This window comes from Diadema antillarum, unplaced genomic scaffold (genome assembly GCF_040938485.1).
Source record: "Diadema antillarum isolate AM-2024a unplaced genomic scaffold, OU_Dant_1.0 seq00000193_RagTag, whole genome shotgun sequence".
NCBI classification, from domain to species: Eukaryota; Metazoa; Echinodermata; class Echinoidea; order Diadematoida; family Diadematidae; genus Diadema; species Diadema antillarum.
This window is the reverse complement of record NW_027271256.1, coordinates 1,351,890-1,377,612: the sequence shown is the minus strand read 5'-3', so window position 1 is coordinate 1,377,612 and position 25,723 is coordinate 1,351,890. Positions and strand designations below refer to the sequence as shown.

General features: G+C 37.0%; 1 protein-coding gene across 1 annotated transcript; it reads right to left on the bottom strand.

Annotated features, from left to right (window-relative positions):
- Positions 1–6,558: 6,558 nt before the first annotated feature.
- Positions 6,559–23,829, bottom strand: LOC139728713 (metal cation symporter ZIP14-like). The gene is made up of 8 exons (XM_071639655.1): positions 23,817–23,829; positions 23,080–23,097; positions 22,017–22,186; positions 19,510–19,680; positions 17,646–17,819; positions 16,765–17,149; positions 7,748–7,935; positions 6,559–6,708 (listed from the first exon to the last, which is right to left on the bottom strand). Exons 1-8 carry the CDS (start codon positions 23,827–23,829, stop codon positions 6,559–6,561), a joined length of 1,269 nt encoding a protein of 422 aa, XP_071495756.1.
- Between the last annotated feature and the right edge of the window lie 1,894 nt (positions 23,830–25,723).

The following is a 25,723-nucleotide window of genomic DNA, read 5'->3' as shown; positions in this document are numbered from 1 at the left end:
GTGGGGACAATTCTCTGAAGTTTAAAGGGATTATGCATACTAAAATCACTCTGACTAATCTTGATTAATAACACCCGAAAAATCACTTTTCGGGCCAAATGACTATGTATAATACATGTTTTATGACTTTTACCCAAGCAGATTACTGACTACGTCCACATAACCCCTTCCAAAGCAAGTTTTTGTCAGTGACATATCTGCATATTAATATTAAATTGCAAATATGATGAACAAAATATGGAATGAACCTTTCCCTATAAGGCTGAACATGACTTGAATAATGTTTCTTTGCTGCTAACATGATTAATAAAATACTGGTACATTGAATGGAAATAGGCAAGTTATCCTCAGTCAGGGAAGATAGGAAATTCCAGTGTTTCTTTATATCACTTTTAAAGGTACAATGTACCTGCTTTACTAGTCTGGCTGCCAGACCCTCTGCTCGTACTATTTTGCCATACAGGAGATCGACACCCTAAACGTCGAAAACTGGAGCAGGTTTAAAACGGTTTAAAAACGTCGCAACTGAGGGCGCATTTTATAAAAGGGTCTTTAAAACAGACTACTGCTTTACCAGAAATTGACAGTCACTGACAGAATCTTGGCTTGGATTTTGTTTGTTTGTTTGTTTGTTTTTTGAGGGATGGAGTTTGTTTTGTTGCTTTTTAATTTTTTGTTTTTGCTATGTTTGTTTTCTGCTGGCGCATCCAATTGAGTAATCTCAAGAAAATAGCCAAACTGAAAATACCTTGGTACATTTCATTTGGCCACATACGTGACGGGTGTTAAGAATCAAAACAAATTAACATATATTTGCCTTGTATATAGTCCCTTTTAAAGTTTTAGAAACATTTCATTATATGGAATGCTGATTGTGAATATAAACCTGAGCAGCGTTTTACAAGTACAGTACTCTCCGCTTTATCGGGTTACGAAATGCTCTGCCAGACACTACCCGATTACCGGAGACTACTGTATATCTTTAACCCAGATAATGGGTCTAATGTGTCCTACATGTTGGATGAGGTTTACTATAACGTACTTGTCTACATGATATAATGAAGGGAAACCCATCCCAAGGAGCTCGCCTACATTGAGATCCTGTTTATAGAGAGGTATCAGCGGTTCCAGCAACCTTGTTATACCATATACATGTAGCTATTTATATTAAGTAACACATTCGTCTTTAAATCTCGAGACCGGGCCACAGACAAGACATTTTTGTATGTAAATGTCACTGGTGCAAACACAGGTTATAATCGGAGCACAATCCCATGTAGCATCATAGATACACACATGTTTTGCATAGACAGCGCTTTACGCTAAATGGCTAGACTTTGCTGCTTGAAAGACTCAGGAGAGCAGTATACCGTGCACTCCTGTTATAACGAACTCAGTTATAACGAATTTCCGGTTACAACGAAATAAAATTTAGGCCGCATCATTATCCACTCTATGTATTTTCATCGTTTATTTGTTCGGTTAGAACGAAATTTCGACATAACGAAAGAAAACTGCCGGTTCCGAGGACTTTGTTATAACCTGAGTCCACTGTACATAAAATAAAGCTACAATGTATAACACTTTACACTCGATTATCCCTGCAAGTCGATGAGTTTTCCTTCGTCCCGTTGACTGACGTTTCAGGGATTCATGGCTATTTCAAAAAGACCGGAAAAAAAAGAAAAAAAAAAAGATAATACAAATTGTATATACAATCAGGTACCTTCGCGGTCAAACTAACATGGGAGTGATACAACTGACAGCTGAAATGAAAAATGAATAAAATTTACAGGAAAAGAATTATTTCATTTCAATATCATGTACCCTTTTCAAAGAGTGTGTATACGTCTTTCACACCAGGAAAGAACAGGAAAGGAAAAATAAAAAGAAGAACAGAAATCCCTTTTCTCCAAGTTATGAACAATCCGTCATCACAAATGCCATAAATCGCAGTCTTAAAATGACAAAAAGTATCTGCAGAAGAGAGAAAAACAAAAAGGACATGTAACAATTTTCTGGTTTTCAGAACCAGAAGATTTGGTATAATTTCGTTGTCTTTTAGTTTACAAACAACATTCTTCATTTTCTTTACTTTCTCAACATGTTCACATCTTGACTCAAATTACAGGTGAATGATTAAACAATCGCTTGTAAGATACGACAAATCCTCTATTTCATCTATTTACATGTATTCAACCTACTTCTGCTAACTAAGATAAAGAGAAAGTAACTATCCTATTTTCCCGTTAAGAAAACCAAAAACTTTACATCGCTTTTTAAGTACAAACTACAAATCAAACGAAATTAAACAGTGCGACTATTGCAGTTCTATTATTTACATGCAGAATTCTATTTTAAGAACTAATTAATCAAAGCATTTAGAAAGAAAACAAAAAAAGACACAAAATAAGATCACAGCACTCTTGAAAGAACAATATAAAAAAATAAGTTTTACAGCTGTAACACTGCAAAAAGATCGGTGTTAGATTTAACACCACATGTGTTGAATCTAACATATGATCACGCAGTGTCAAGAGGACCACACAAACAGGTGTAAAAAGTGTGTTGTGATGGTGTTGAAAGATGTTCATCTGGCACTTCGTGGTGTTCATTTGACCCCGTAGCTGGTGATATCTTTCACATTGCGCTGGTATCAATTCAGTAACGATATTATACATGGTGTTGAGTTGATATTGCTGGAGAAAATTTCAGTGGTATAACACACGTCCACTATACGATAGGAGACCACACCAACTGGTGTTACTGCGGTGTGAATGTGTTCACATTCTTTTTTGTGTGTTCACACCCCCCCCCCAAAAAAAAAAATAAGTAGGCTTATTTTTATAGTTAAAGTTCTTCTTCGTCTTGTTGAAGGTAAAATCCAATAAGAAAAACAAGAAGTAATTTCCTAATTAACAAAAAAAGTATAATATTTTGAAATGACACCAGGAGGTGTTAACTCAACACCACAAATTAGCGCCGGAAATTCAACACCAGCTCGGTGTTTTATCCGACTTTTTCTGTGGAGTTAAACTCGTTCTGCCTGACAGAATACCAGTCAAATCTTGATGCTGCTACTTGACAAATTTTTCTTCTTAATGAAAGTGTCAAACCTGATCAGTATTTCTACAAACCAAATTAATCATATTTTGTAAACACCCTCGTCTGTGTATGAGAACAATCGACTGCAAAGAAATAAATACAGATATAGGGTTGTGTTAAATAGGAGTGTGCTATATGCAATGCTACATTTTACACATTTCCTCTCAATTTTCTATGTTTCTTCTTGTAAATCTATTTATATTTCGACCATTCGAAATTGACTAGACATCAAACTGATATGAATTCACTCCGCAGGCAAGAAACAAATTCCTGTAATTGCTCCACCATCGGGGCTCACCATGTTAACCAGTACTAATCGTGTGCCTCAGTTAACTTCACTATGTGCACAAAAGAACTGCGAATCCAGGAAGCCACCATCGAATCTCTTATCAAAACATACCGACAAATGATGAAACTTTTTCTATATATACAAACATTGCATATTTTTACAAAGAAATGAAACAGAATCATAAAAATAGAGGTTTCATCGAATAGAGTGAAGTGGAAGACCCGCACCAAATATCATGAGTAATAATTTCGATTCAGTTAGAGTACTTATTTCATCATACATCACAAACCCTGAAAATGTACTGTCATTGATGCTTTACCACGGCACCTGTCGGAACCCTGCTTCATCGGAACAGGTGCAATAAAACAAAAATAATGTGCTTTGTCAGAGCTGAAGCGAAGAATGATACCTGAATGACAGACCACCAGCATGTGTGGCAACATAACACTAGATGGCAGCATACTCATGTACCCTTGTGTGAGAGTAAACACTTCTGGGCCCCGGTTTATCAAAAGATAGAATCGACTTTAAATTTCCTTACCATACAGGCTGCCACAGACTTACAGTTGAAATCAACTATATAATCAATTTTAACTCTTCATAAAACAGGGCCCTGTACCAGCACACAGAATACAATGTAGCATGCATACAAAATACAGCAAAAATATAATAAAATCATCATTAAAAAATGAATATATCTATTACTATTTCTGTATTGTAAACTGTTTCCAAATAATCCTTGTATTCTACAACGTATGTCATGCTAATGATTCATTATATTCTAGGCTATTTTTCGTGCAAAAATTTCGATAAATTGGCAACTCTAAATTTTGCGCAACTCTAACTTTTGCAACTAGATTGACAACTCTAGATTTTGCCGCAGATCATCCTAAAATCGGAGAAAGACTTACTGGGGCTGGTAGATACATAGACGTTGCACAGATCAGAGGTATGAAAAACTTGCCAATTTGAGAAAAGAGTATGAAATTCAATTTTACAAAATGTGTTGCCTATTTGAGGATTAGATGTAAATTTGATTTGGAGGCATGTCTTAAGGCTCTTTTCAAAGCACTGGCAGTGTTCTCATTGTGCATGATTTTACAAACAATCTCATCCAAGCTAAAATCTTTTCCATTTCCTCTTCTAGCCTTCTCTCAAATATCATGCCATCCCCTCCATTAACACCTTATATTTCTCAAACAGAACACGTACAGTAATGCACAAACAAAATTTTGTTTGACAGATTGCATCAAATAAAGTGAGAAGCATTATCATAAACATAATGCACATTGTACCAATCTGTACGGCTTTTAACTCTTGATAACATAGTCTATGTCATATAATCTAACCTATGACTGCAGGTTATTATGAAGTACTGCCATGTAGAAAAACTGATAACATGAATAGCCATTACTAAAGTTATATTTGATAATCCTCATATTTCCTGGTCCTTTTTTTCTTGTTCATAATTAGATATACACACTACTTACATTGTTCCAGTTCTGCTCATGTCTTAAAGGGACTGTACAGTACTGGTTGAGACCTAAGTTCAGGTTTCTAACATTTTTAGGTGAGATAATAAGAAATCTCATACGAAATATGAAAGAGCATGCAATTCTATGAGGAATTCAACGTTTATTTGATAAAAATTGGTTTTGAAATGGCTGAGATATCCAAAAAGAGCGATTCTAATAAAGTGTGGGACCCACACTTTGGAACGATCGCTTTGTTTTACTTTGTTTTTGGATGTTTCAGTAATTCCAAACCCGATTTTCATCAAATAAACTTTGAAATGCTCTTAAAATGGTATGCTCTGTGCTATATCATAAGTTTTTTCTGGTATCTTGCAAAACTTTAAAAGCCCAAATTCTCATCTCAACCAAAACTGTACTATCCCTTTAAGAATTTACTCCAACTACATCAGACTATAATTCTTGCCTTCAAACTCAAATTGCAAATACCTGCTTTGTTCATCAGCATAAAAAAAAAGCTTGAAAATACACGAATATAGTATTTTGGACATAATTGCTCATGTAATTGCATTGAGGGATCTACATGATTACTTTACTTTAAATGTAATGCTACATCTGAAAAAAAAAATGAGCTTGGATGTAAACTGTCTTTGCAAACTGTCATGCAATGAATATAAAGGTTGCCTTGTAAGGTTAATCTCATACAAAACAGAAATACGTCCTTAAAAAAGAAACGTAATACATATGGTGTATTTCCAAATTAAATCCTGATTTTTTTTTTTCATTTATAATCAAAATTGTTGAGAATCTTAGAAATCAAATCTCCTTGGAGTAGATTCTCTTCAACTAAGCACACAAGTCACTTATAATGGTCTTTATCTATACTCTGCAAAAGACAACATCAAAACTGCAGTTTCCTTTTCAAGATGTGATGTGTTTTTTTTTGGCAGTACAGTGGTTGCAATACCTTATTGCTCTGTAATTTGTGCGTCTGTATGAAAATAACATTTTGCAACAATTCAGCTGCAAATTTCAAAACCTTTTTTTTATTCTCTTCAGGTTGAACCAGAGAAACCAGATTGTTCTGCAAAACAAGTGGCCCAGATATCATCTCGTATTCTTTCTTTGTTTAACAACAGAAAAAAAATAACACCAGTCTTTATACTCTATATCTATGTACGCCTTAAGGAGTTTCTCGATATACACAGTGGATGATAGACTTTCGAGTACCGTTGATCGTTGAGAAACACAATGCTATTTAACCCTCTAGCATTATCAACATGCACACACATTGCACACAAGTACTATCATCAATAAAATTGTAACATTTTGATATAGCACGTTATATTCATCACTTTCCATTGATACCATCTATGGAAATAAATCTAGTCTAAACACAAATCGATAGTTCTGTTATTATCATGTTATACATAATATATATACTTGTTCTTTTTGTGCATGTTTGCTCTGTGTTTGATTGTTGGCTAGCAGGCTCTGTATTTGTGTGTGTGTCACCCAGTTAACAGTAATAACTGAATGATACAAGCACGCTTAATGATGGAATCGAAATGAAATATTGTTTGAAAAAAAAAATCAGTCCTACTCCGGCCGGAGTGGGCAGCCTTGACCGCTGGTTTCTCTTCTCGTCTTGACCATCCTACTGGTCAGTCCCTGAGGGTGGACCTGGGCTACCTACAACTTGATGTTTTCAGCGAAGAGTTCCAAGAGTAGCATGATGCTGAATCCAGTCAGGAGACCAACGTTCTGAAGCAGCAGGATACCAAAACTCCTCTGGTCCTTGTGGTAAGGGTCCCCGCCTCCAACATTGTTGATCTCTGGCAGCTGGTGAATAAACAAAGGAAAAGAGATAACATTAACGACAACCGTGACATATAAATATATTGATATATTACATATAAATATATTGATACATTACATAAAAAAAAATGATCTCAGGCAGCTGGTGAATATACAAAGGAAAAGAGATAACATTAACGACAACTGTGACATATAAATATATTGATATATTACATATAAATATATTGATATATTACATACAAAATGATCTCAGGCAGCTGGTGAATATACAAAGGAAAAGACATAACAACTGTGACATAATTATGTGTATTGATATATTACATACAATTGCTAATGATTCGTACATGTACATTGCATACAAATAACTTGATATGTTACTTTCAATTGCTAATGATATATTACATTAAAATATATTGATATATTACACACAATATATTGATAAGTCATATTCAATTGCTAATGATGATACATGTATTACATTCAATTGCTAATGATATATTACATTCAAATATATTGATATATTACACACAAATATATCGATAAGTTATATTCAATTGCTAATGATGAGACATGTATTACATTCAATTGCTAAAGACATATTACATAAAATATAAACAGGCATCTCTAGGTAGGTCGACTATGCATTTTACCAAATCATCAGCGAAGTCGGAAAAGAATAAATGGTCAAAATAGATAAGATTTTCCTCAAACTTTCACTGATGTGTTTTACAAATGTTGCTGCTTTCACTAGATCCACATTTTCCCTTGGGTTTTGATTTACTTTAGTTAAAATGGCATTTACATGAAACTTAAAGTGGCCAACACTAAGCACATAGAACCGGATATAAAATCATACGATGGTAGCCCTTACAGCTACCGCTGTCTGCACGTATATCTCCTTTGTGTCTGAATTGAGACTAATCTTGACAAAACATCAGGGGTCATGGGGTCATCCGGGAGGCCTAGGTAATCACTGTTGCAAACGCCATCTCAGGTGGGCACGCTTAGTCTACATTCAAGGTAGCGGAGGTATTATTCAAAGGTTAATGGAATAGGAACGTACCATGTCAACGAGTGAGATGTAGAGGAACATCCCTCCTGCGAGAGCGAAGATCCATTCACCAGCCTGTAAGTTTTCACCCAAGACTATTCCCACGATGAGGCCAACATAACAGGTGCAAGCTGACAGGAAGTTGGCGAGCACGGCCTGTTTGACGGACATCCCAGAATTCAACAGGATTGCAAAGTCACCTGTAAGATGGATAAAATGTTTGATGGTACCTCTTGATGAAACAAATATCACCCGCATCCACGTACATACGAAAGTTTTTACACCGCGATGTATTTGCCACCATTATGACCGAAATAATTCATAAAATCAATATTCTCATGAGAGTTTTTCCAAGTTGATGTAAGAATCAACTTTGCTTGCCTGAAGCAAACTGTGAAAAAGATCAAATGAAAGTGTTGGATCTCCCTGTAAATATCAATCACTAGTCTATCATACTGTAGAAGTATGAAAGAAATTTCGAAAGTTTTCGGTTGTGTTTAACTCTGAAACCGACATTTATAAGCTGCGATTATTTTGTAACACTTAAAGATTTGGGGCTATGTTTCGTATCTTTCTTTTTTCCTGTAGAGTTTTGCGCAACTTTCTGATAACAAATTTGCATACACCGCATGTGCGGTTACAGAGTTACATCGCGTTTTCAGAAGGGTGTTCAGAAATATTTCATATTTTCCGTTTGTTTGTGTGTAAAGTCAATGGGGACTGGAATAAAATATATATTACAGATAGTGTTCTCAAACCATATTTTCATTGGATTATTTTAGTTAATGCCATTTTTTAGTACAAATAACTATTCAAGATCATACAACAATGAAATACGGTACATTAATAACATAAAAAAAAAAAAAACTAAGGAAGTTTCATGAGTAACAATGAATACACTGGTAATTTCACACTGTAGATAACTAACCTGCGATGGATAGATTGATTATATTACGTTAAGTTATTAAGTTTTCCCTTTCGCTTTACTCATCAAATAAAACAGGCTATTGTTATTTAATTTGCATAAATAATGATATGCATAATTATGCTATATTTGGATTAGTAAATCTTGCTTTCATATAAGTTTATACTGTATATTTGTCATTCAAATTTGCTTTGGATCATTCCATAGGGAGATCTGCACCAAAAGTGCCAAAACATTACATTTGCTTACATAACGCGTATATAATGCACTTTATTAGTAATATGCATATTCATTAATGTTAATTTGCATAAGTGTAACACACAATCCAACCAAGAAATAACACAATGCATGATAACGATGACCTTTTCCTGACATAATCATAAACTTAAACAGGGATTTCTAGACAACTCTCTCTTCTCTCTCTCTCTCTCTATTATATATATATAATTCATTATATATATATTATATACATATATTATAATTATATAAAACACACACATTTTCGAGAAACAAATTGCATATTAGCATAATCAATGAAGAATACCTGTAAAAGTAAGGGTAAGAGTAATAGAATTGATCTGACTATGCATCATGTAGAAAACACAAGTAATGCGTATGTAAAAAATTTGGTTGAATCGGATAATCAACAGCAGAGAATGGGGGTGGGGGTTGTAGAAGCCCCCCCCCCCCCCCCGCCAGGCCCCCCAGCCCCCCGCCAGGGCCCCAGCCCCCCACCAGGCCTCTCAGCCCCCCACCTTCAGTTTTCCAGTCTCCAATGTTTCCTAGATAGGCTCTCTGGATCATCTTCACTATCGATATTCCAAACTCAGTATCTTAAGTTTGATGGTAATCATGGAAAGGACAAGTCTAGAGTTGGTACAGGAATATACATGTATATTTTATACATCTGTAATAGGGTTCCGAATAGGATTAGTTCACTGTCAAAACATCGGTGTTAGATTTAACACCATGGGTATTAAATGTAACACCGATCAAACTTCAATAGAGGACCACACCCAAAGGTGTAGAAAATGTATTGTGACGGTGTTAAAAAGTGTTCGCCTGGCACTGTGTGGTGTTAATTTGACACTGTGGCTGGTGATATTTTTGACACTGCGCTGGAGTTAATTCAATAATGACACCGCATGGTGTTGATTTGATATTGGTGGTGTTAATTTCTATGGTATAACACCCGTCCAGCTTCAATAGGGGACCACACCAACTGGTGTTACTGTGGTGTAAATGTGTTTACACTTTTTTTCAAAAATCAAGTACTTTATCGGAAAATTCTTTATCGTCTTGTTGAAGTTCAAAATTAACAAGAAGTGCAGTAACTAAGAAACTATTCAAAAAACAATTTTAAATTTTGAAATGACACCCGGAGGTGTTAATCTAACACCATGAATGAGCACCGGAAATTTAACACCAGCTCGGTGTTTCATATTTAACACCGGACTCTTTGCAGTGTTCCAACTTCCAAAAATATCGAAATAGGGGTTGTGGGGCTTCTCTAATCTTGGTGTTTGCCCAGCTATCTCTCGTCTCTCAAGTGCGTCATAAATGCAGCTGATGTGAATGTTTGCCTGCAAAGCAGCGGGGCTGGTCTTCTCTTCGCAGGAAACTTCGCAACATGCAATGTTGAAGTGGAAAATAAGATAATAATTTTCAGTGTGATGTTTGTCAAATAGATGAGGACAATAATTATTGTGACACATGCTTTTATTACAGTGTCATGTAAACTGAAGAGGAGGCTTTGGAATTATATTTCTTGCTTATAATTCAACAAGTTTCATGTTTCTGTTAGCATAGATATTGCATTTTTATCATAGAACAATGAAGAGAAAGGAGGTGATTTTATGAATACAGGATAGCATTTTGGTGCATTCATACACTGATAGTATTGCGTAATTACAAAGGTGTTCATTATAGAGAATGTAAATTGCAATTGGCATATTTCTATCAGAACACATTACACGCATAATGGAAAAGACTTGAGGTAAAAAAAATACGTTGTGGCAGACCTGTGTCTGATCTTCGCCATTATTTGTTTATGTTTGAATTTCTCTCTTATACATCACGTATGTAAATAAAAAATTTGATGCCATTTTTGTTTATATGAAACATAAATAAATCTCATTAAAAAAACATGCATTGCACATACATCATGCCCTATTGTTACCTCTCCTTCCAAAGACCTCTACATGTACAGTGTGTCTCTAAAAAAAGTAAACCCAACTTCAACGGCAAATTTTCAGAAAACTATAAAATATTTACACATAATTTTTTCATGGTTAGATAGTCCAATAAGTCCTCTGTCCAACGATACCACGTAGGTTATGTAACTCTCATGCATGACTGAGCATGATTCAACTTAGTGAATGGATGTGAAATCATCACTGTGGCAAGTTCCGTGATCAGCATACATTCTCACATTGTACCAGATGGCTCTTTTTGTTGGAGGCTGCCTGTCGGGGAACTGCACCCGAAAAGCCTCTTGAACTTCCACGAAACTTCTTGTTTCCTGGTATCGAGTTACCAGGAATACTCTCTGCTCAATTGTCAACTGTATCATGTTTGGAAAGCATGTGAAGTGTGAATGTGTCAGGAACAACCTTTGCTGAAGTTGTTATGTAATTATAAGCCTAACATGTGACAAAAATTTAACTTCAAATATGCCCTGAATGCATGACAATAGCAAGAAATAACTTGCCACAGTGATGATTTCACACCCATTCACTAAGTTGAATCATGCTCAGTCATGCATGAGAATTACATAATCTACGTGGTATCATTGGATAGAGGACTTATTGGACTATCTAACCATGAAAAAATAATGTGCAAACATTTTAAAGTTTTCTGAAAATTTGCTGTTGAAGTTGGGTTTACTTTTTTTAGAGACACCCTGTATAGGGGTAATGTTGCTGATTTCCTTCCCAAAAGCCTGTGAAAGGGAATCAAAATCCTACCCTCTTCCCATCTTTAAAGGGGTATCTCTAAGAATCTGGAACAGGCACAGCGTTGACTGTCAGTGTAGTGGTGGTGATGGCGGAAGGGGGGGGGGGCAAAAAGTTCATGAGTTGCAAACGTTTAAATGATTTGTTGTTCTTATTATTGAAAGTAAATTAACCTCTACACCTGCCAAATCAACTTTGACTAATAGTAAGATAACCTTTTCAATCTCTCAACCAATATTGTTGTAACATGCCAAGTAAACATCGTTTGGCAAGTGAAAAATAATACAAGTTCTGGATTCGGATTATGTTTGTATGACATTGGTTTGAAAAAGTCATTACTTTGATGATTTTTTTTTTTTCAGATTTACTGATCTTTTTTCACCCAAAATATCAGGAGTATTTTGTCACACGATTCAGTTTCTCTACAAAGTCATTGAGAAAGCATGAAGTTTAGGTCTAGATGGTCGTAATCGAGATAACTGGGTAGCTAGCTCTCACCAAATCTAATAAGAGGCTGCAGCTTTGCTAAGTAATATCATATTCTTGGTATTCGGCTTTTTCGTATTTTGCTTTGGACACTTGATTCGATTCGATTCGAAGTGATATCTTTTTCCTCATGTAGTTAACAAAGTGAGCATAATCATGATTATACACCCATGGACTGCTCTATGCTCTTCTCTTAGGCCAAAAGAACGAAAAATCAGGACGCCTGCAATTAATCCAAAGGGCCTAGATTGACCCAGTCTAGTTCTAGACCTCGTTGCTGTCTCCCAGGCCCATGATGGGGAACTTTAGATCTCCAACGCGAACGTTAGTGGGGGAAAAGCAACAACCAAAACAACCAAAACAAAAACAAAACTTAGTTTTGCGCATGTGCAAGACAGCTTACTAAAACTGATCCTGCGTCGTCTTAGTTTCCACGACGGTTTTGAACCATTTTAGTGTCCACTCATTTTCATGACGCAGAGAGCTACTTGAAACCACTACGACCATAAAGGTAGCTGTTTTACTACACGACGCAGGGAGAGAGAACGGACAAGCACGCCTCCCATTGTCTAAGCGTTCGCGCCGCGGATCTAAAGCTCGGTGATAAAGCAGGCTAAATGATTTCACTGAGCACGCGAACAATTTGCGACGAACGAGAATGTCGAGTAATTGGCAAAGGTTTTGTTTGGGTCGGCATGTTTGCCAACAAAAGAGCCGTGAACCGTTCTTGCGCAGTTTTGTCTTGTTCTCACAGACACAAAGAAGAAGCGACGTACATGAGAACAACGCAAATTTTCCGATAATCGCGGGGAAAAACATCAACGGAGAGCGGATCGCTGTCTCAGCTGAGCTGTTGTCAAGTTTCTTTTCTCTTTCCTTTCTGCTTTTTCATCCTTCATTTCTCTCAGGTATTGTTCTGTTCACGCGCGCTTGAGTGTGTGTGTGTGTGTGTGTGTGTGTGTGTGTGTGTTGTGTGTGTGTGTGTGCGCGCGCGCAGGTGTGTGTGCTGACTTCTCTTCTGAATACCCCACCAACAGATTCTAGGCCTATAGGCTCTCCTACACACATCATCTTAATTTTCAGGTATAATTTTGGCGTACTCTATTTATAACACATTTTAGAGTCATTTGAAGTGTTACCTGGGATTTTTCTTTAGGATTTCGTTCTCTATACCGGGTTTTTTTTGAGAATCTTTATTAAAATCATATATTTGCTTGCTTGATGTGTGGATGTAAGTTACGATTTTGATTTTGAAAACGAAACCTTAAATATGAAATAAAATGAAATGAAATGAGGTTACTATGAAGGCAGTACTTCAGCCACGAGCTGTATAGCGGTCAGTTGCCGACGAGCCCTGGGGATTTGCCCTCAAACACGCCCCAAACGATCGTGGGAATGTCTCAAATAGAACGCGAATAGTTTGCGAATACTCAGTATGTCGTAAAATGATCGGAAGAACTTCGCGGATTTCGCAAAACTTGTACGATTACTCGAAGCATTCTCCATACTGTCGTTTTCTATTTGGGGTTTAACGAAGATTTTGCGAACAGCGCACGTCTTGCGGAGGTCGGGCGCATTATGATGAGGCTTTCAAGACATTTTCGAGAACAAATCCCGTCCAAATCAGGACTCAGTGTGCGGAGACGTTCACAGGCGATTCCCCCTTTTATTTTTCATATAAAATCACCGCGGAACTATAAGCGACACCCAATCTTTTGCAGACTAAAATACCGGACATTGTGCGTGTTTATACAAGAGCCTCTCGCATCGGCGCGCATGAGCCGGTATTTTACCTCCCGCATGAGCGCTTATTTCTCGTGTTTATACAGAAGTCAAAATACCGGCTCATGCGAGCCGATGCGAGCGGACCTCTCGAATTTTGGGGTCAAGCATAGGTCACGTTCGCAGTGCAGTTTACTGCATGATGGGAAAAAATGAAAAAAATCAAGATGGCACCGGCAAAGTCATCAGGACCACCAAGCTTGAAGGTCATTCTTGTAACGTCCCTCTTGACAACCACCCGGCCAAATGATCAATTGAAATCCAGTTTTTCAGTAAGAAGGAGAAGACGTGGTTCGATCATGACAGATATTAAAATACACGCTTTCTGGTTACCTCTCGAATTTCGGTCGTCTGTATAAACACACAGCAAAATACGCGAGGCTCCTCTCGCATCGGCCACCTCAAAAGGTGGCGGACGGAACCTCTCGCATGAGCCTGCATTTGGCGGCGTATGCCGGCATACGCCGTGTTTATACAGAGCAAAATTCGAGAGGTCCTCTCGCATGAGCCGGCATGAGCCGGCATGAGCGCGTATTTTGCTTCTCTGTATAAACACGCTCTTTGCCATATTTTCAACATTTGCACCCTCCGCAAATCGTTCGCGCGCTCCGTGAAATCAGCCCTTTACGCCCATGAGATCAGGCGAGTGAAGGAATGCAATAGATGCGCATTTTCTGGCGCTCTGCCCTCCTGGAAATGTTCACTATCATGTCGCTTTTTCCTCATTGAACATTTTGCTTCAATTATCCAGAGACGTAAGGGGTTGACTACGCTCGTGATTTCTTGTTTATTACACTGTAAAAACTTTTATTTTCATCATTCATGAGAGGGAAAAATAGGATATTGCAGAAAGGAAATCAAAAGAAAGTAATGTCTGCTAAACATGTTTAAAAAAACAACAAAAAGACTAAAACCAGCATAAGTAACGTAGTATCATTACCACGTCGATGGGTAAATCATTATTTTGATCCATTGCCTTATTTTCAGGAACACGTTGCCATGATCATAATTCGAGATGAACACCAGAGCAAAGAAATCACGACATACTAAAACTCCGGTGCTTGTTTGCAAGACAGATAAATAAGTTACTACTTGATAATAATAGGCAACTATAGCACAAAGTGAAACTACCAATACAAAGATACACACAACAACGTAAAAGAATAATCCTTTAGTTTGAAATGTAAAAGGGAAAGGATAGAAAGAAATTAAAGGGAGAAGATCGTACCTAAAGAGGTATTAGAAACGACTATTTCTAAATAAAAACTACAAAAAAAAAAAGACGTTTTCTCCGTCCAGAATCTGTAGTGTCGCGCCTTGCAAAATTCGAGGATGGTACGTGAATTTGATATCCGAGTCGGCCGGGCCGGATGGACCGGCCGCGCCCGGCTCGCTGGCTCTCTTGAGCGAGTCGCTGAACACTATGTCCTTATCATGACGCCACACGCTGACGCGCCGCTGAGTGGAATGTGCCGATAACCTGTCAGCACACAGCCGAGTCCGTACCGTACACATCACGTACCTCTATGGGTTGGAAAAACGATAACCACACATTAAAGTTTGTATAAAAAAATCATCAAACTACCCAATCTATAATCGAACAACAAACTACGCAAGCAATGGCGCCAGACGACAAGTCTTTTCTTTTAGATCACGGCATATGATGTATAGGCGATTGGGAACTTATCTTTGTAATTTGATATCTCTGTAGGCTATACGAGCAAGCTCGAGCACACTGAGATTTCTCAGAGAAATTACATAAGGCCTTTATCATGATATTATATTATGATGTACGATATAATAATGTGATAAACATCACGAGGATGATAATAATGGCAGAACCCTCTGGTAGAGCAGCGGCGACAATGAAAAGGCTACCCTGGGTAAAGAAATACTTAATGCAATACGCGACAATTTCAGAAAATTAAAATATTATCCTTTTTTAAGTAAGCCTTACAGAAAAAACTTTAACAAATATAATTTGCGAAATGTTCAGGTATGTTTGATAATATATATGTATTTTTTAGATGACGCACATTCACATTATTAAGCACCATCAAGCCTGTTTTCCACTCACAAATAAAGGTACTACACATTCAAAGTATAGTCAATTTACAAACAGGTATTTTATGCGTTATTGTTACATTGATTCAAACATAAAAAAGTAAACTTGAATGATTATCATCTACTCTGAAGGCGAACTGAGAAAGTCGAATCCACAAACTTTTATCAAAGACTAATGAGTTAGAACCTTCCAAACACATTATGTAATATCTTTTTTAATGCTTTTATTTGCACGTGCTGTTATTGTCCTAGTTCAAAGGCAATTGATACTCTGCGATAATAAAACCACTGTCATAATTTTTAAGTGGGGCAGTACGAACTCTGATTATGGTATAGTTCCATAGACTAAGTGAGATCTCGGCCACAACTCCCTGATAGAATCTGGCATCTAGTAGAGACTGTAGAAGGGGCCCTGCTGGAAAGAACACAATATTTCATACTGTGTTCTCAATGTGTTCACATAGTGGGCTATTTGAAAATGCTCGAATTTCACAGTGTGAAGATTTCACACTGTGGTGTGGTTTTTCACCAGAGATTGAACATACTCTATCGTATTCTGTTTCACACTGTGTATTGATGAATCACATTGTGAACTGATGATTCACAGTGTTTTCACAATGTCTAAATGCTAAAATCTAACAGTGTTAAGGGATTTCACACTGTCTTTCCAATGTGTGCACACTGTGTTTCACATTGTGTTTCACATTGTGTTGGACTCTGTAGGACCTTGGGTTCTTTCCGGTAGGGAGAAAGTGTAGGGAGGGAGAAAGAGAGAGAGAGAGAGAAAGAGAGAGAAGTGCAGATAATACCACACCAACCTAATTCATGGGGAAACTCCTCACAGATGACAGCCACTGATGTGCTGATTCCCCGGTAGATGGAGTTCGTGAAAGAAGCTCCGATGACCAGGCCGTCAACGAAGTTGTGAAGCCCGTCGCCGACTACGATCATGTACGCCACGGTGGCTATCATGTTCGACCCGTCATAGATGGGGGCGTGGGAGTGGCCATGAGGGTTGTTGCCATGGAAACCATTGCTGAGGTGACTGTTCCCGTTGCTGAGGTGACCGTTCCCATTGCTGAGGTGACCGTTCCCGTTGCTGAGGTGACCGTTCCCGTTGCTGAGGTGACTGTTCCCATTACAATCATTGTTTCGTCGATTATTCCCGACTCCATTTGCCGGCAGGTGTCCATTTTCAGCATCCTTGATAGAGGTGATGGTAGGTGTAATAACCTTGGTTGGTAGTTAATGTAAAATGGAAAAATAATGAAACCAAGATATGTAAAACGATGAGCATTGGGGTTATTCTTTACTCAAATGAATTAATAGTCCTTCTTCCAAGCATCATTTTGTTTGTACGTTTTAAAGAGTTTGAGAGTCGGTTCATTTTTCTTGATAAGAATGTATAATATTAACATTCTTCTCGATTTCACAAAGAATGGAGAATGAAAAGGTACAAAGAACATATCAACAGGTGTCACAATTAGGATTTTGCAGTCAAACATGACAAAACTAACAATAGAAAACACTAACTATAGATAAAACACTTTCCAACAACAAAATGAAAATCTGAGATTCCAAGGATAAAACCTAGATGAAAACATGACGCCAATAATAAATCAATCAAAAGGTATACACGCCATCACCCTCGCAACCTATCCAGGAGCAAAAGCCACACCTAGCAACCCATCATCAATACCTGTTGTTTCTCCTCGTCGTAGTCCTCTCCCCTGACGTCACTCATGGCTATGGCTTCCGTGGGAGATGTAAACTTGTATCCGATGCGATCCGGGTTGATACAGTCTATATTGTGCATGGCAGTGACCTGGACACACGGCTGGGAGGGCACCTTCTCTCTGTTCCTTCTTGCTGTCTCCTGGTGAGCACAGAAAAAAAAGGCACTTGGAGTCAAACCTGTCTATAGCGGCCAGTCAATGGAGACGAAAAGAGTGACAGGTTACCACTAAGACAGATTTGACTGTAGTTCATTATTATAATTTACAGGTAACTCCCGTTGTAAAGACTACAGTGTAGTGGATACTCAATAAGATCTGTAAAGGGGACAAAGCCCGAGTGCTGATCGTTATTCAGAAGGTTCGCTATTCCGAAGGTTCGTTATTCCGAAACACAAAATCCAAAAATGAACAGCATTCGTTGATCCGAACATTTGAAGCTTTATTCCGAAGGTTCGTTAATCCGAAAATGATATACAGTATGATTCGTTATTCCGAAGGTTCGATGATCCGACAGTAAAAGAGGGTTCGTAACGAACCTTTGGAATAACGACCCTTATTTCATTTTCCAACCTCCGGAATAACAAACCTTATTTCATTTTCGGATTAACGAACCTTCGGAATAACGAAACTTCGTAATAACGAACTGAACCCCAAACCAAACAATCCATCAGGCCGTATCCAATCAACAACCAAACTCTTATTCCACTCATTATTTATTACAACTTTCTTGAGCTTAGTGCAAGCATCTCACCAAACTTGATAGAAGCATTCTTCTACCTCTCTCTTGATTGCAAGTCTTCAACTTCGTCCTTTTTATTCAGGTACTGCTGAAATACATGTAATACATCACAGATTTCCCAAGTGGAGATATTTTTCTTATGAGTTCCAATAATATTCTTAAAACAAAACAAAAATGAGCTCTCTTGTGGAAACATTTGGGCTAAAATATAATAGTCAGTTGATCTGTTGATATCGGTAATACCATCTCACTTCATATCAGAAGGCCTACTGTCTGTGGCAAATCTATGTCAGCAGAGACCTTATTTGTATATTGTCACAAAAACAGGAACAAAAATGCAAGAAAATGAAATGAGGATCACATGTGATATCTAGATGCTACACCTATACAGATTCAGAGATGAATTCCACAATGAAAAAAACACAGAATCCCCCAGTGTGTTCGCGATGTGTTCACGTAATTGCCTGTGAAAACGTTCCACTTTAACGCTGTGAAGGTGATTTAACACTGTGGTTTGGTTTTCACAGCGTGTTCATAAAATGTTTTGCTTCACAATCTGAATTGATGTTCATGATATGTTAAAAACTAATTACAATGTGACAACGCTCGGATTTATAACTACGTGAAAAGATTTCTCACTTTGCTCACACTGCGCTGACACTGTACACTGTTTTATTTTGTGTTCCACACTGCGACACTTTGTTTACACTGTGTTTCAACGTTTCACATTGTGTTTCACACTGTGGCACACTGTGTTTACTCTATTTCAACGGTGTTTCACATTGTTTTTTTTAACTCTGTGGGACACTGTGTCTAAACTGTGTTTCACATTATGTTTCACACTGTGGGACTGTGTTTCACATTGTGTTCACACTGTGGGACACTGTGTTTCCACTGTGTTTCACATTGAGTTTCATACTGTGAGACACTGTGTTTCCACTGTGTTTCACATTGTGTTTCACACTGTGAGACACTGTTTCACATTGTGTTTCACACTGTGGGACAGTGTGCTTACACGGTGTTTCACATTGTGTTTCACACTGTGGGACACTGCATTCTTTCCAGAAGGGACAGAGTTGGCTGCTCACCCTCTTCCTGCTGCCGATGATCTTGAGGATTCTCTCCGTGTTAAAAAAGAGGTAGATACCAGCGATGATCACCATGTTCTTCCAGATCGACTCACGGTCATGTCCTCCCTCTTCTTCCCCGTGCTCTCCGTGTTCCCCATGTTCCCCATGATCCCCATGCAACCCCTGAGCCTGGCAGATATTCGAGGTCAACCAACTTTGCTGTAAGCATGCTCAAGGCATTCCACATAGCTATATCAATGCGTGGGAATAGATTGAATTTCATAAGCATACATTTTTTTGCTACTAAAAAAAAATGATATTGTAATGCATGTCAACTCCAAGTCTACTCATAACTCATCATCTTTATGGAATGACCAAAAGACCTAAATATTCAGATTTTTTTTTCACCCTGGCAATACATTCTTTTATATGATACAGCGTCTTTAATCATCGCATGATGTGGACGGACAATCTAGCGTAGGACATTTTTTTTGGGTTAAAATCCGAAAGCAATTGATAAATTAATCACCGATTCCATCTAACAACAGGCAGCTTGTAATCATTGCAATTTGATAACACATTAAAGGCATTATTCGCCATTTGCAGATGAAACAAAAACCCGGCTTTACTGCTTCAAAATAGTTCTAAAATGTCAGTTAGGGATAAAGACAAACCATGTGAAAAAAAAATCTAATCATTTTAGACAATATTAAGTATTGGGAAATATAAAAAATGTGAACAACACTTAAAACGAAATTATTTCAAGACTATGTATGAAAAATAAGATCTTCTTACATTCTAGGGTTTATTGCCAAACTTTATGTTGTAAAATGTTTTGTAATACAACACACATTTATCAAAAGTTATAACTTTATATATTTTAACCCGTTCCATATGAGAACCTGGTGGCCTGTGTATTAAGTCTATGGGGATTTCAGAATTCAGTATGGAATCGCTTAAATAACAGCTCCCAATGGTGAACAGTACCTTTAACAACCAAATAGTATATCATTGCTCGTGAAGTAACAGAAGTAAGACTCCCGTAGTGAGTACAATCGAAGTTATAAGAAAGTGAGAAAACCTGAATCAATGCACAACATTATATCACAATTTAATAATAAATTGGAGTGAAATGCTTCTAAAACAATTATGAAAATATAAAGTAACTCAAAATATTTCATTGAATGAAACAAAACAAAATTGAAATGAAATGAGGTAAATGAAGAAAATGAAACAAAATGAACACCCGTAATATAAAAGACTGGTATGCCTCCGCCATTATGCATGGTTCTAATAGGTCTATAGTACAATGTCTTGACAATGACGTAACGACAGTTTCATATAACTTGCAAAATATCAAGATGACATACTTGTCGTGCAAATGTGTGAATGTTAACTTTCCTTGAAGTAGGTTTAATCGGATGAATGGCTACATGATAGTGAACAGGTATTTGGGAATTCGAGGCTTTCAACTCGACTTTTGACACCTTTCATAAGTTTACGCACTAGGGAATTTCGAAGGTATGGAGAGAAGTGTAATTGCAGCATTGAGTCATAAAATTCAAGCATTTTAATCTTGCCTTTGAACCTTTACCATTGACCCCATGACCCCAGAATTCCAAGAGAATCACTGTCAGCCAGTACATGCATTTCATAAAACGCATGTTTTAAGTTTCATGATGACACATTGAGCCACTTCCAAGATATGGACGAAAAAAATAAGTGAAATTTAGAAGTTTCGCTTGACATTTGACCGTTTGGCAAAAACGAACAACACACAACTTTCCCTCATAATTTCTCTTTGGGTTATACAATTTGTACATGCATACACTAAAGTTTATAGAAAATACCTTTTGGTTTTGCATATAGATATGAGGGAGACACTGAAATTTTAAAAGGCGTTGACCTTGAGCTTTGACCTTTGACCCCATGACCTCGATTTTTCCAAGGTAATATCTGTCAGGTAGTATACATAGTACTCAGTTTGATGAAGATGCCTTAGTGCACCATTTCCGAGATATGTAGAAGAAAAATGAAATTGTAGCATTTTCACTTGACCTTTGACCTCACGGCCTGAAATAATATCCAGGGAATCTTCATTTGGTAGTACATACAGTGTATACATCAAGTCTCAAGAAAATCCTTTCAGGCATTGCACAAATATTGGGAAGTAATGAAATTTTGAGCATTTGACCTTGACCGTCGACATTTCACCTTGAGCATGAACACTTAATGTTGATAGGCAGAATTTCGCCCACTCGTATTGTGCATGATAATGATGTCAAGTCTCTTTAGGATACCTCATACGCTTTTTTTTATAGTCACACTGTCCACAAAATTTATTATGGACGGAAGGAAGGACGGACGGATAACCCGAGAACTTAGTGCCTCCGGTGGCATTTCGCGGCGGAGGCATAAACATGTAAATCTAAGTACACAAAGCATCAAGAAAACGAACGTACCGTACATCAAAAATCAAATAAATTACACGACTTTGAACAGGGGGAAACTACGTAAAATCTAACCTCTGGGATGAGACAAAGAATGGCGTTACCACACAGCGTTCCCACAGCTAAAGACACTAGAAACATGAGCACGTGTTTATACAGCCTTTTGCCCATGAGCGGAATGACCCAGACTCCGCCAAAGGCACCCACGTTGATGATGGTGACGAAAAGGAAGCCATATCCCCAGACTGGGAAAGGAGATAAGACGAGAACGATAACTAGATCGATAGTATAGATATCGTAACTGACGCCAGTATCCGCTCGCTACGTCCGGCGGTCTCCTTCTAAGTCCGCAATACAAACAAAGATTGCTTCCAAAGTAAATTTAAATGTAGTAATGTTCTCAGTAACATTTTTTTTTTTCGTTACTGTACTATCTGGACTTAAAAAAGGGATTGGGTATGAAGTTTTCAGCCCAGCATTATGGCCATGGTTTATAAAATTTATGATTGTACCAAACACTGGACATTATGTGTATTGCACAGATATTCATGTGAAACAATATTGCCTCAATAACACATCATATTTTCAAATATCGACAAGTTCATTCACCCCGTTTCACACGTGGATTTTAGGCAATGATTTGAAAGTAGGTTGTATGAGATAGGCTTGTAGACAATGATTTGAAAGTAGGTTGTATGAGATAGGCTTGTTTGTATAGCTACACATTAAAAGGATAATGGTAGTAAGGTTGTAATGATATAATTACCTTTGACCATAAACCTTCATGACAACTTGTCTCGTACAACACATCATCATACGATATCACTACAATCTTTTTTTTTTTGGGGGGGGGGCAGACTTGTTACTTGCATAGTGTTATACTGAACTTGCTGAATTTTTTCATGTAAACACAAAACTTTATCACCATGGCATGACATTGTAATGCCATTCCCATACAATGACACTGATAAAATTTAATATACCAACCTTTATATAAGTTATCTATATTTCTCTCCCATACGTGTACAACTCAACTGTGCATTTCAAGCTCTATAAGTCTCATTTTGGATGATTCAAAGGAATCCTCAAAAAGATAAGACTACAAAAAAATTGATCTAAAAAATAATATTCTTCTTACCTTGTGCAGAAGACGCCCCTGTAAGCCAGCGATGGAAAAGACATAAAAACGGATATCAACATCAGACATTAAATATCACTTTTCCTCTACCCTCATTTCTTAACCATAGAGATTTTGCTTTCTTCAGTTCAATTGGTGAAATGACACTGATAGTGATATCAAAATATATTTTGTCTGATTGTCTGAAAGAAAAAGTCAAACACACTCCAGAGACTACATGCAGCATTCTTAACCAAGGCCAGCCCTAAATCTATCACTACCGGTACCTTTAATACACTTTGGAGTTTATCTTTCGATCCATTCCCGACGAATTGACTTGGGATGAATTGACCCCGTGGGTATTCATGCCCATTTGTACAAATGTATCATCGGCGGTCATCCGAACCGTCATATATCCCAATTTTCGGTAAAATTTTCGATTTTGAGATATATTCAGTCATTTCGATAGTGGACATTCCGTTATAAAATACATATTGCTTCATTCACTAAATCCACAGGTATAATATCATGAAGGTGAACTTGTCACCTAACCAAAACCCCGTCACTTAACCAAGACAAAAGATTGAAGAAATTTCGTCCTTTGGCGGAGTTAGTATGAATTGTTGAGACGAACATATAGTTCTGATATAATTATGTTTGTGAGTGGTGCATATTCAAATGATAAAGAAATTATCCAATACTACTACCATACAACTGTATTCAGTGAGCCAGTACATGATTTAAATGTTTTCACTTACATTCTAGATCCATATGCTTTTTCTGACGAACATGTCATAGAGATACAGTATATTCGTCAGTTAAATTGAGATGAATTGATATTACAAACTTTTGCGTTCTCATGAATTCCATCTAGACCATAAACATTTCACACTCTGAAGAGAAAGGCAGGGATAACATCTGGAATCCCAAAAAGCTGCAAACCCATAAATTTTGCATTTTTTTAAAACACAGAAAGATGTTTGTACAATTCTGAGAAACTTTTACTGTTATTGAAAATACCAACAACAAACAGGAAGAGGATTTTTTTTTTCACCAACCTTTTAGACAATATATATTTTACTTCCATCATTCTGGTGTTGTTGTTGTTGTTGTTGGTTTTTTTTTGTTTTTTTTTTTTGGGGGGGGGGGGTGGAGCGGATGTCATGCAACTAGACCACCACCCAAGAGTCATACAGCCCTCGAGTTCGACATTGAAAACAGGTCCACGAGTCATACAGCCCATGAGATCGAAACTAGAGGTAAAGGGGTTCACGAGTTCGAGAGATATAACGCAGGGCTTAATGCGTCGGTCTCGTGGTCCTTAGTGTCAAACTAATGGGCTGTATGACTGGTGAACTGTATAAAGTAACTCATGGGCTGCGTGACTTCTTTGAGCTGCATGGCTTGTGGTTGTCGGTAAAACTTTTCAATTTTCAAATGTACGGTACTTGATTCACGATTATTTTTGAACAAACCATGGCTTGAGCAAACTGTACCAATTAAACAGTGTTACATAAAGGCAAAACAGTACTTAAGCTCTAAGAAAGGGATTTATTTTCAATATGAATAGATAATTCATCAATTTCTTTATTTTTCCTTCATTCCTATTTACTACCATGTTTGAATTTAGTGCTCTTATAATAAAAGTTAATGTTTTTTTTTTCACACAGGCACATCCCCAATAGTCGGCATTTACTCTGACTGTATACTTATGATCGGACCTTTTTTTTGTTTAATGAAAATAAATTCATATTTCAATATGGTCATATCACTAAAATTATCTTTGTTTTCATCATTCATTCATTCCTTTATTTCATTTCCACAAGATTACTATTCACTAATTCAGCATACAATGTAGATCATTATTCAGCATAGATCATTATTGATCATACTCACTTAGTTTCATCTCTATGTTATTAATCATACAGCTTGTAGTTATAGAATTATGAATACTCTTATTTATTTATTCATTAATTAATACATATGAATCTATTAATTACTTCATTTATTCACTTAATGATTTGTTTACTAGTATTCACTTTTTTTAATATGCATTTATTCATTTAATCACTTAATTTATTTATTCACTCATTCTTGCATTCATCTTTTCTTTACCTTTACTAAGAGCTTCCGTTCCATTTACAGATGGTTCCATTCTGTGCAGACTTCTTCTCGCCAACCTTGGACAATGCACTTTTTGTTATCTCTGAAAGAACAAAACAAAACGAGCAAGCAAATAAACATTAACAACAAAACAAAAAATCCTCACACAAGTAAGAGTGTTTTTGCATTAACTTGATATTGTTACAATATTTATGTTATACAATTGTGTATACACTTAAAGGAGACCTATATAAGTGACCAGAATGATAATGATAGTGATAGTGGATAACATTTATAAATATAACGCTTAATACTGATGTTTCTAAACGCATCAATTCGGGAAAAAACATGACATGGAGGTAAAATACAGCATTATGTACATAATGACCGCAACAACAATAGAATTAAGGTTGAGTAAACAGTTAAGTTTTAAACAATGACTTGAACCTATCAACATTTTCAGCATTACGAATGTGATTTATCAACAGACACTTTGGAAAGCATCCATTTCATTATTTCGACCCGAGTGTATTCCACCAATACTTTTTTTTTTTCTATTGAT

Coding starts and splice junctions, on each gene's coding strand:
- LOC139728713 (XM_071639655.1), bottom strand. Junction 17,820..19,509: donor TCATCGGCAGCAGGAAGAGG/GTGAGCAGCCAA, acceptor GCTCACCAGGAG/ACAGCAAGAAGGAACAGAGA. Junction 7,936..16,764: donor GGAGTTTCCCCATGAATTAG/GTTGGTGTGGTA, acceptor TCCATCTTACAG/GTGACTTTGCAATCCTGTTG.